This window comes from Solanum lycopersicum, chromosome 12 (genome assembly GCF_036512215.1).
Source record: "Solanum lycopersicum chromosome 12, SLM_r2.1".
Lineage (NCBI taxonomy): Eukaryota > Viridiplantae > Streptophyta > Magnoliopsida > Solanales > Solanaceae > Solanum > Solanum lycopersicum.
The window spans coordinates 61,664,067-61,677,188 of record NC_090811.1 but is presented as its reverse complement, the minus strand read 5'-3'; the positions used below and the strand labels follow the sequence as shown (position 1 = coordinate 61,677,188).

The 13,122-nt window shown below is 31.9% G+C and overlaps 2 protein-coding genes across 2 annotated transcripts; one reads left to right on the top strand and one right to left on the bottom strand.

The window, feature by feature from the left end:
* Window positions 1-2,685: 2,685 nt before the first annotated feature.
* On the top strand, window positions 2,686-7,916 carry LOC101249154 (mediator of RNA polymerase II transcription subunit 6). Its single transcript, XM_004252314.5, has 5 exons — window positions 2,686-3,467; window positions 4,249-4,423; window positions 5,977-6,046; window positions 7,293-7,402; window positions 7,746-7,916. Exons 1-5 carry the CDS (start codon window positions 3,217-3,219, stop codon window positions 7,893-7,895), a joined length of 756 nt encoding a protein of 251 aa, XP_004252362.1. The 5' UTR covers window positions 2,686-3,216; the 3' UTR covers window positions 7,896-7,916.
* Window positions 7,917-9,438: 1,522 nt separating this feature from the next.
* On the bottom strand, window positions 9,439-10,288 carry PRO1 (profilin). The gene is given in 3 exon segments (NM_001246940.1): window positions 9,439-9,779; window positions 9,855-9,992; window positions 10,160-10,288. Coding segments are annotated over 3 exon segments (402 nt in total). The 3' UTR covers window positions 9,439-9,644.
* Window positions 10,289-13,122: the final 2,834 nt, after the last annotated feature.

Sequence of the window (13,122 nt, the reverse complement as noted above, 5' to 3'; positions counted from 1 at the left end):
AGCTTGTTGTTAATCTCATACAATGAATGTGTTTGACTTGGATTTATATTTGTAATTGTATTCATTGTGATTGTGAATGTAATGTGTAATTATTGGTTGGCTCAGGTACCATGTCTGGTACATACTAACGGTTGACTCAAGGTACCATGTTTGGTATATATTAATGGTTGGCCTATATATATATATATATATATATATAATTGGCAGATACCACACCAGGTGCATGATATTTATTTGTTAGCTCGAATACCACGCCTGATACATAATATTTATTTGGTTGGCTCAGGTACTATGCCTTGTATAAGTTACTATATGATTGGTTTGGGTATCATGTCTGGTATATGTTTGATTGTTCATCGTATGTTGATTCTATGAGTGAATCGATTTTTATTCTTTTTAATGTAATTGTTAAACACTATAGGTGATGATTGAGAATTTTTCAAAGTTTGGGTTATTTTCATAATGGTGGTTAAAATTGTTTATATATATTTTGAAAGTTGTAGCTACTTGTTCACATGTTGTATGGTTGGAGTGTGTAAGGAAGGGAGGGGAAAATTTAGTTGTCTGGTGTTCTGGGAAATATTATGAGGTAGTTGGGTTAGGCTATGATCTGAGGTGAGTGGAGCTGGCAGCTGAAGGAAAGTGGTGTTTTGAGTTTTGAGTTTCAGGTTGACGTAGTCCAGTTACAGGAATTAACGATGTTTTATAGGTAAAGACGATAATAAACAACAACTTTCACTCCTATTTTTTTTATGATGGGAGTTTGTATCATATATTCCTTTTATGTCTTGTGTCTTCTTAGTAGTTCTTGTATTTGCTTAGACTAGTTCTTGTACCTTTTTAGACTAGTTTCTTATGTGAAATTTTTGTTGTACTTTTAAAAAAGTTTTTTTATTATTGAAATTAAGATCGAAATTAGTAACTCTTTTATTTTAAGATAATATATCATATTTCGAGTTACTTTTGCATTTTTAGTTTTATTGATCGATAAGGGTTCTCCTTTCTAGATGTTAAAATATATCATGACCTCTTATTTTAAGTAGGTTTCAGTTTTTAATCTTTTTTGTGCAAATGGATGTTCCCAGCTTATGCTACTTAAGAACAAGTCAACACCCTTAAGAAATCATATGCTTTTGTTTTTAGAATATGTAAAATATCAAAAATTAATTCTTATTGATTTTTTAGACTACAATTGGGTAGATTTTGATAATTTTTACAATTTTTAGGGTTCTCATATTTATAAGAAAATACTAAAACTTAGAAAATTCAAATTACATATTCATACAAAACTTCAACTTCAAAGAAAACTTCGGATAGATTCAAATCATATACATGGTAAGAAATATATAGAGAGTATAGATAGTGACAATATGTTAATGATCTCATGCAAAGAACTGGTTATGTAACTGGTGATATTAGGTGTTATTATTCATGATGTTTGTGATTGTGAATGATTGTATGTATTTGATGTTTGACTTGGGTATCATGCATGGTACATGATATTTTGATGATTGGTTCGGGTATCATGCCTGATATTTATTAACGATTGACTGGGATACCGCACCTAGTATGGGGTGATTCATATACGGTTGGCTCGAATACTATGTCGATACACTAACTAAGGATGACTCAGATACCACGTCAGCATACTAACAATTTGATCTTGTATTTTTATCGAGGATCAAATATGTATTTATGCTTTGATGAGTGAACTGATTTATTTCCTTATATTGTAATTGTTGCATGTTGGATTCTAGAGTAGTCTAAGGTACTCGAAATATGAGTTGATTGAGGTCTGACTTGTGATCATGTGGGACATTGTTCATGGTAATTTGTGGGCTATGTACTAGTTGTCATGGTGGAGGTATATTCAGAGGTTATTGATAACTAAATTCTAAGGGGTGTTATTCTATATAATTGTTTGACTATTGAGTTGAGTTTATGTGGGGACTTAATTTTTAAGTTGTCTAAATTTAAGGATGGCAATGGAGCGGGGCGGACGGGTTAAGGCTATCAAGGTGGGGCGGGTGGAATGCGGTGCTTGTTGAAGTAGGTTTTTTAAAACTAATGTGAGGTGGAGTAGGATGAGGCGGATTGTGAGTATATGTGATTTTACCTGGGTTCAAATTTAATTTTAACTTATGTTAGAAAAATGATAGAGCATTATTGATTAAGATAATTTCGTTAAAGTTACTAAAATATTAAAGATAGTAAATGAAAATGATTCAATAAAAATAATACAATTTCTTACCTGTATACTACTTAATGAAAAAAAAGAATTTATATTTATGAATTTTATTTTTAGTATTAAACTTAACTAGAAAAAGAAAATATTAAGAAATGCAGGGGCGGGTTCATTTGGGGGCTGGGGAGGGTCTATGCAGGGAGGGTTAGGGTGGATTGAAATAAAAAAAAATGTTATGTGGTGCAGAGTGAAACAGAATAAAAATTTTGCAGGTTAAACTCGATCCATCCCATCGTCATCCCTATCTAAATGGTGTGTTTCTCTAGGTCATGATGAACTCGATTTTGTATTGTGTACTAAATTTAGTTTTGTATAACGAGTTAGTTGATAGAACTACTAATGACTTGGTATTTGTGGATATTAATGTAATAGAAGAATGAGACTATGATTTTACGTTGTTGTGATATTACATGTAGGCTTGAGAAGTCCTAGGGTGACATAATTGTGGGACATTGGAATAAAGGTGCATAGTCATATTAGTATGTGAATAGAGAGAAGTGTGGTGGTGTAACTTTGGTATTACATGATTTTTCCGATTAATTATATTATATTGTGTGTTAGAATCGAATCGATGATGATATGTACCAATACATATGTCTTCTTGATACTAATCAAGCTATGCTACTTGAATAATTTGATCGCAAGGCGACTTTTCATAGATGAAGATAAAAATGATATACGATATCTTTTATTTTTCTTTCCTAATGATAGGAATTGTGTTATTATTTCTTGATAAATTGTATTTTTTGGTAACTCTTATATCAGTTTAGATTAGTTTCTCGCGAGAGAATTTTATTTTGATTTATCGTAAAAAGCTTTTATTAAAGATACTAGATTTCATGAAAATTTTCTACACAAAAAAGATTTTCTTTTAAATTATTTATTTTTGGTATGTTTTAACCTATTTAGGTTTTAGATGCCTTTGGTAGTGAAATAAGCCAGTTTACTCTTAAAACAAGCCAACGCCGGAGATGACGATGACACCGGTGATGGCGCCGATGGGAAACGCAAACTTTGACGGCGGTGCACCGGCCTTACCGCCGCAACCTGGGACTGACATGACGGGTATATGCTTCAGGGACCAGTTATGGCTGAATACGTATCCACTGGACCGAAACCTAGTATTTGACTATTTTGCTCTCTCTCCATTCTACGACTGGACTTGCAACAACGAGCAACTACGATCACGATCCATTCATCCACTCGATACTTCTCATCTCTCGTATGATTTTTTATCTTTGAACTCCTCTGCGTTTGTTCTATTTGATTCCTTCTTTGCTTATCATCTTTTTTCCTAAATTAGCGGTACTGTTCACCTAAGCATAGAATTATTGAAGCAAAATAGAACTGTTTGTTCAATTGCCTCTGAGATTTGCTGAAAGTTTGAATATTGAGTGGTTTCCTGTTATTAAAAAGAGACATTGAAAAACTAGCTCATGAGATGTGGATAGACCAATTACATATTGTGGGACAATTTAACTTCAGGGGAATGATTGAAATTGTGTTTTTCCTATTTCTGGATAAATATGTTTGAAGTAACTAACGGTGTTTATGCGAGGTTTACATAGCCAGATGAGTATATAATAGAAGCTAATGGGCGGATTGCATATAGGGGATTTACATAGCCGGAGTAGTGACTATTTGATATGGTAGAAGTATTATTGAGTTTAAAACATTTCTAAAGACTTTTATCTTCCTTTTCACTCTTTCCTTTTGCAATGGGTGGGGGAGGGAAGAGGGGAGAAGGTGTGTTGGATGAGATAAATATACGTAAATGTACAAGTTGGTTGCAACAGATTCTCAAGGAGAATTAACAGTTCATCTTTTTTATATTATTCTCTATAATCTGTGCAAATGTTTAATTTTTCATAAAATACATTTGACTCTGTTTTAGCACTTTCTGATAGTGGAGCTAAAGTTTCACTATGTAAATTTCTGGTCTTTGGTAAACATATGCACAGCTAACCATGCGATTCACTTATTCTTTGCTAATTGCTCTGCAGGAAAATGACAGGCAGTGAATATATGCTGAGTGAAGTTATGGAGCCAAATCTCTTTGTCATCCGTAAGCAAAAGAGGGATGGCCCCGAGAAGGTCACACCGATGTTGACTTATTACATATTGGATGGTTCAATATACCAAGCTCCACAGCTCTGCAATGTGTTTGCAGGTCGACTGGTTAGTATTCTCTTCTTATCGCACCTTGGTACATGGTTTATTTTAATGTGTAATACTTTTACACCGTTTGTATCTCGCATTCTTGTTAATCATTATTATAATGTTTGTTTGATTAAAGTTTATTTGAGATACGCACATTATATGTATGTGAAGTATATCAACCTATAGGGTGGTCCTCTGATCAGTATTTCATCATCTAGACCCCTATTCTTACCTGAATAGATAATGGTGGATAGAGATTTTCTTATTTGTTGATAACCGAAAAATCTTCGAGGGGCAATGGCGGACTGTTCAAAAATGAATGGATAATAGGCTGCGGGACCCTTCTTCACTTAAACATCAAGCTTTTGGCTGTAGCAGGATCCAAACTTGTGATGTGCGCCTAAACCACATCACATCATGTGCTCTTTTCGCTAAACCAAAGCCCCAGGGACATGAAAATCTGTGATTTGCTTGTAGTTGTATGCCAGTAGGGATCACATATTATATTACTTAAAAAAAAATTCCTCCTTGTACGAGCTGCCTTTGGCACCAAATGTTGCAAAATATCATATATGACACTTTTGTTCGTATTTGTTGACTGTGATGAGGCGTTTTTGAACTCATTTAAGGCACTTTCATAATTTGGCATGAGATAACAAGGGGTTTCTTGGTTGCTGAAATGCTAGGGGAAGTACTCTGTAGGAAGAATATAAAGTCAACTGCATCTTAAGGATCTCACTTTCATCCTTTCTTTGACAGTGTAGTTTGAAAGGTGATGTCGAGGTGGTTAGCTTGTAGGGTTGGTGGGGCTGTTAGTTCTTTAGAGGAATCTGAAAGAATAGGATAGAAAGAAATATGGAGGAGTCAGGAGATACCAGGAATTTCACCTACAAATTTTCTCAGACACGAGAATTCCTAGAGGAGGTGGTAATGACAAACTGTACAGAAGTTCTCATTGTTAATGACAATCAGTATTGAGGCTTTCAATGTTTTCTTATGCCTTTGCAGTTTACATGTCTTTCCAAAGTGAAAGAAGCAGGTAATATCCTTGAACCGTAATATTTTGATTGCCTTGTCTGTAGCGTATATTCGTATTGTTGCTTTGTGAGACAATCAGCTGATCCCTATCTTATTTGTTGAAGTTCTTGAGGCCAGTTTGACATAAATTTCCTTTCAAAGTTTTGCATTTATCATCCTATATGTTGCTCGACGCTCATAATTAGTAGGGTTTTGATCACCTGCATCATTGCATGTATGTATGCTCATTTTCATTGAACGGAATATTGAAGAGAGGGTTCAAGTATACATATGGATTTTATTTCCAGTTCATTGAAGTAAGTTAACTACTATGTACTCCCTCAATCTAGAAAAATGACTTACTTTCCTTTTGGCTCATTCCAAAAAATAAACCTTTGCTAAAGTGTTGTAGGTTATATAACTCGATATTTAGTATCTGTACTAATTCAAAGATTTTGTTATCTTGCATAATGTGATATTAGAGAATTTGTCTGTACTTGCTGCTGTTCATGTTGAGAATTAATCTCTCCTCTCTTGATTCATTTATTTGACAGGGACGTGCATTATATCATATATCAAAAGCTTTCAGTTTTGCATCTTCAAAGTTGGAAAAGACTGGATATGGTATCTTGACATCCCCTTTCTTGTGCTTCTCTTTCTTATTTTGTTTTCTTGGGTATGCTTGGTTGGGATGGGTGATGGGGACTTGTCTTATGAGAACTTGATGCAGCAAATATCAAAAAGATTAGCTGAAACAATACTATAATAGCATTGGTGGTTTTGTTTTATTGTCTCCATTGTGTGCTCAAGATAGTCAAATCACTTGAATATCCTCTGATGAATGTAGAGGTGCTGAATTCCTTTTTCCATTTTCCTTTTGTTGTATTCTACTTGTGTTTATTCGGTTGATTGTTCAATTATAGTTAAATCTTGCTTTTAGAGATGAACTACCACAATATGCATCACCCAAAAATTTTGCTGTAAGGTGCTAGTATCATGTATTTTAATTACTCCAATGCGTAACGTCCATCCAATTTTGCACTATTGTAGATCACTCGCTACTAGTTCGTAATGCTCTATGATTTTCATGCTATTTGTTAGTTCCCTTTATCTCCATGACTATTCCTATTTTTAAGAACATCTCCTAGTGTAGATTAGCCCACAACATCATATTCCTAACATGACTCAAAATCAATGATTTGTTGCTTAAACTAAAATGGAGGAGAGAAGCTCCTAATAAGCATGTTAACTCTTGTCAAAAGACGCCCTGCGTGACTTTGCAGGTGTCTCATATTTTTTGATATTAGGATCTGCAAATATCTATTCAATTTAGGAAAAATAAGTTTTAAACTAATGTAATTAATGACAAAGTTAGGCACATGATGGTCAACACCCATTCTCGATTTGGTTCCTGGAAAGGTTAATATCTGGGATAAAAATGAACTAGTTGGAATTATGCTCTCTTTAGAAGATGTTTGTCCTAACGGGAAACTAAAACAAAAATATGAATAATAATGGGAAGTAGTGATATCAGATATGTTATTTGAAGGTGCTTTAATTCCTTGCAAGGGAATCACCAAAAACCAAAAATTCTTTAAACTGCATTCCTGATTGCGACAAAATTCCCTTTAGTACTCCGTCTGCGGAGCTTGAATTGGACCTCTCATTGTATATTATCCTTCATAGTTATGTTACGACAAGAATAGTTAAAATTTGATTTGAATCTCTCTATCAAGGAAGGTATCAAATTCTGTGCCCTGTGCCTAGATTGTTCAGATCTATTTCTCATGCTCTTTTTTAACATTTTATATAAGTATAATATTTTTATATTCGGTAACTTTATTTCGATCTGCATGCTTTCCTTTCACAGTGGCTTCTGAAAATGAGAGCGCAGCATCTGAACCTAAGGCTGCTAAGGAGACCATTGACTTCAAGGAACTTAAGCGAGTCGATCATATTTTTGCTTCCCTACAACGCACGGTAACTGTAATGTCTTAGTGTAGTGCGTCTGGATGGTGCTTTAGACTTCAGTTGTCTTGTGAGCATAACCTCTTAGCCCAGGGGCTTGATTTGAACTGTTAATTTATTATGATGATATTTTATGTGTTATTAAAGGTTAAGGTTTTTATGCTATGTTGCTCGGACTCTTCAAAAACGTCAACAGGTGTGTGGTGGATCCTCCCAAAGTAGTGCATTTTTGGAGGATCCACTACGGATGCAACAATATTCTTGAAGAGTCCTTGCAACATAAATTGTATGTTATTTTTACGAAGTCTGTGTTCACGTTAGAGAAGCATCTAAAAGTGACAATAATCTCTTGCAGCTACCACCAGTACCTCCGCCACCACCTTTTCCTGAAGGCTATGTACCGCCTTCCACAGCAGAAGCCTCTGAAAACGAGCAAGAAGAAACCCAGTTGCCTCCAGTTGATCCCATTATCGATCAAGGCCCGTCAAAGAGAATGAAAGTATGAAAGAACGAATGTCTAAGCACTTGGTAGCTGAAAAAAGTTTACGATTCCTGGGATGGTCCAGAGTGATCCTTTCAGAAGATTTCTGTAAATTATGTAGTGTAAAATCTTTATGTTAGGGATAATATATATCACCTGTATGGTGATAAAATGTTGATTCATAAGTTCAGGAAAAATTTGATAAAATAGCCAATTCTAATATATGGTATCAATATTAGTTATCAACGTCTAAAAAATGTATCAATGCTTTATTGCTGTTGTTGCTATTATAACACCTTGTTTCGAGCTATGTTTTGAACCGTTCTACGTATGTAGTTAGACTCGAACCCAGTGAAAATAACTGTACCTAGATGAAAAGGTCAATACTCAAGTTTGAGAAGCGTGTTGGGTGTGAATTAAGGTCACAAGGAACCGTCAACACAAGCTGCGTAGAAGGGTTCTTTACAGATTAAGTTTTTATATAAGCTCATGTAAGGATTAACTTTAAATAAGCATATCTCCTAAAATGTCAAAGAGTTACGTGGCCCATTAGTTATAAAACTAAAGTTCTATGATTCTAGTTTTCATACATTAAATCGTTCATCATTCAGACCTTTTAACAAAAAAAATTGTGATCAATTTATCGTAAATCCTATTCCCAGAATGTCTACCTAACTTTGGACAGCAGAATGTGTTGTCAGCACCTAATGGCACTGCATCATTCCTTAATTAGTAATCAATCCTTACACCTCCGAACTACGTCATTCATGCATCTCCTCGTCACATTTTCAAATCATGACGATCTATTTTTGTCAATCATGACGTTCAGATCCAATCAAATCATATTTTGTTGGCTTGGTTACAGATGTATTAAGAATTTGAATCTTATGGTCATGACTTTGGAATGCCAGTAAACAAACTGATATTTTGAGTAACTAGATTAAAAGTTACTTTCTCTTTTTCAGAAAGAATGAGCTGGTTTGATTTGACATCGAATTTAAGAATATAAAGAAGATTTTTGTATCTTGTGGTCCTAAATTAAAGTTAGGTTAAATGTACAAAATTATCCTTTGATCTTGTGGCCTTATACATGTCACGTGGAAAACTGAAATTAAAATGTTACAAAAAAAGAAAAAGGTCATTCTTTTTTAAACAGACTAAAAAGGAAAAGTGGTTATTCTTTTTTAATCGGAGGGAATATTATTTATGCATATTTACACAAGACTTGGTAGCTGCATTAAGTATAACTTTTTTTTACAAAAATAAAATTTTTGTTCCTTTTATCTTTATTTTACGAAAACTGATGTTCTATCCTGTATAATACAAGAAAATCGAGTTTGCTGCTCCAATCATTACCAAACCAATACCTATTTTTTTTTAGTGCTTACATTGTGTATATAACATTAATCCCTTCGTGAATCAATTCCAACGAGCCTTTCAAACTAGCACTATAGTAATCATTTCTATCGTAGACATGAAATTCAGTTTGTTGTAGCCATTATATCTTAGACAAAAAATTGCTTTTAGACTTGCAATAAAATGTCTACAAAATGCTGAATACACAATATTGTTGAAGTAAACTTTATAACCAAAAAAAAAAAAAGGGAAATATATATAGCAACCCTAAAAGAGAAAATATCTCATGCTGCTTTTTATTTTCCCATAAACAAAAAAAAAAAAACTCCAGAGCCAATTTGACCCTAGAAAATACATATGCAATCACAAAATACAACAAAATTCAATTATGCCATAATCAATTTTATTAGTGACTAATTAATATCCCTGATCAACAAGGTAATCACCAATTTTCTCCACCACCATGTTGCACTGTCCTGGAGTCACTGGTTCCTCATACACACCAAAAATCAGTGCCTGTGCAGTCTTCTTAATAGTTATTCCACCAGGACCCTACACCCAAAAAAAAATAAAATTACTCGCAATCAAATTCATCAGATTTAAATACTGAATTCCTCGAAAAAATACCTTTTTCCCGCGGATAACAGCACCAGGTTCTCCTTGAATGACCATGTATTTTGTACCCGCAAGGAATAGACCAGTTGGAGCTAGATGTCCAGGTTCATCGAAATCTTTCATGATGTTAGTTATCTCCTCTGCTTTAAACTAGACAACGCAAAATTACCATTACATATAAGCAATATTGAAAACATACGTAAACACAAATGTCAAGAGGTAGTCTCGATCCATCAATATATTTTCCGATCGATAGATTAATGACAGATCTATCGATCCAAATCGAAAAAATGAGAAAAAACATACAAGATCCATACCTTAGGGAAATTGGGACTCTGAGCCCAGACACTACCATCGAACCCGAGGATGGCTGCAGAAGAGAGATGGTGACCAGTACCTTCAATGTCACACATCAAGTGATCATCTACATAGGTTTGCCACGACATGTTTCGTTATTTTTCGATTTTTTTTTTTAATAAAGTTAGGTTATTGTCTTGTCGATTTCTCGTAGTTTTCTTTCCTCTGATAGTAAGGTTTGTTTTAAATTGATTAAAATTGAAGAGAGAAGTGAGTATAAATAGGAAAAGAGAAAGAATAGTAGCCTTTGATTGGACGTGATTACATGAGTACCATTCACGTTGCTCATATATTCTCTTGCTTACCCATTATTTCTGTTAAATTTGGTCACCACTCACTACTCATGTGCCACAACTAACATGCATCATTATTCACCACCCACCTCATCACACACACAAAATAATATAAAATAAAATATATATTGCTTTGTTCAAAATCTAATATATATAAGAATGGTTTGGTCTATTTGCATGTATTTTTATCCTTACATTGTTTGATTAGATATAAAGTATATGAAAATAGATTTTAAAAATTTTCATTCTTATATTGTTAGATTAGATATATATATACCAACATGGTCGTGGTGCGGCACTGGTGGGAGTGTTTCACCCTTAATCAAAGGTCTCAGGTTCGAGCCCTGGATATGGAGAAAATCATGTTGGGAGCGTCACTCTCGAATGGGCCCTGCAATGCGCGAAGTTGAAGCTCTAATATGGACTTGGAACATCGAGTGGAAAACCAGGAATTGTTTTTAGATATATAGTATATGATGGTAGATTTTAAATTTTACATCCTTATATTGTTTTATTAGATATAGAATATATGAATTATGATGATAGATTTTCAATGGCATGTATAATATGTAAATGCAGTTGTTAATTTGATCTCGTTTCACGTCTATTTCTTTTTAATTTTAATTTTGGATATACACAAATAGATACTTAAATTTATATAAAGTTGAACAAATAGACACTTGTGTTTGTTTAGTTTTAAAACATTAGTTGATGAAGTACAATAAATAATCCATTTTAAAACATTAGTTAATGAAGTAATACAATGAATGACTTCTTTTATATGATTTCAGTGAGGAATTTTTGTTTAGTTTAATTTTGAATTAATAATTTTATATGGCTGGCATCATATGATAAAATGTATTATTACTATATTATTTCTCCTTTATTTTAGTCTATCATGAAGCTCCATCATCTTCTTTAGAAAATTCATGTCTATTTTAATATAGTTCAAATAAAAATTTAAAATATTTAATTAGTATATTGAGAAAATCAATCTTATATAGTGTTTGTACTAACTATGATTAGTTTTACCGTTAAATTATTTTTCTATTATAAATAGTAAAGAATATTTCGAATAAAACATATGTTAAATATATCTACATGTCAATTAATCTTATTATAATAAATATTTCATGTGAAAAGTTAGAAATAGTTGATTGTTACATAGAAAATAATATAAAGACATAAGAAGAAAGAAGAACAAACACTTAAAAATATTTGAAGTATTTGATTTTTTATCAAGATAAAATAATGATAAATTAATATTATTCTTAGAAAATTTCAACACAATATATATATTTTAAAATTAAAAGCATAGTTGATATAGCTATATAAATTATATTTAAAAATTATAAAATTAAATTGCACAGTAATCACATTAACTTAATGTGCTTAAATAAATAAGCTAATGATTTCTGTTATTACTTCCCATTTTATATTAGTTAATCATTTTTTTTTATATACACATATTAAGAAGTGATAAAAAGAATATAAGTTTATTAATTTATCTTTTAAAAAATTTCTTGAAAATTTTACAAATAAATTTTACAAATAAATGTGAAATAGAATTATTTGCAAAGGTGGTATAAACAAATTAATTAATTCATTCTTGATTTAGTAAATGAACAACTAACATGGAACAATTATTTTTAGTAAGATGATTAATTAATATAAAACGGAGAGTACTCCCTGCGTTCATAATTAATTGTTATTGTTTTCTTTTTAGAGTCAAATTATATGAACTTTAACCAACATTTTATGATGTATATTTTCATCATATTGATATGCAAAAAGTTGCAATTGATAGTACTTTTCATATAGTTTTTAAATGTCTATTTTTTTTAAAAAACATATCGAGTTAGTATAATCTAATTTAACTTTAAAAAATAGTTAAAATTGACTTCTGAAAAGTGTAACATGACATATAAAAATAGAAAGATCGAGTATTATTTAAATATATCACCAAGTGAATATCAATTCTTATTAGTTATTTTAATTATAAAATAATTATATTTTAAATATTTGCATAACGCGCGAATATGTATACTAGTACGCTAAAAAGTATAACAAATGACAACAATAACTTATTTATCCAATTTTTGTATACTCCCGTTTTTAATTATTCTCTAATTGATTCTTCAAGTTGAAAGTTATATTTAAATGTTATGCTAAACTTTTTGACATACTAATTAATTGAGTTTGTCTTTACAAATTTTTTTTTTTGTATTTATACATGCAAAAAACAATAATATAGATTGTGTCAGAGGTTAAATAACAAGCGGTGAAAATTTGCAAAACAAAGAAAAAATCTTTTGGGTATTTTTTAGGCATATTATGGTAGAGTATAATATATATATATATATATATATATATATATATATATATATATATATATATATATATATATATATATATATATATATATATATGATCGATATTTATAACGAAGCTTTCAATCATAAAATTAAAGCACAGGAGTGTTCAACCATTTGGTTGTAACGAGAGAGGCATTTTTGAAAAGGCTAGAATATAGGCGAAGTTAGGTGAGAGTTTGTGGGTTTGAAAGAATCCAATAGCTTTTTGGTGGATTCTATATATGTACAAGAAAATTATATATATATAAAAACTCG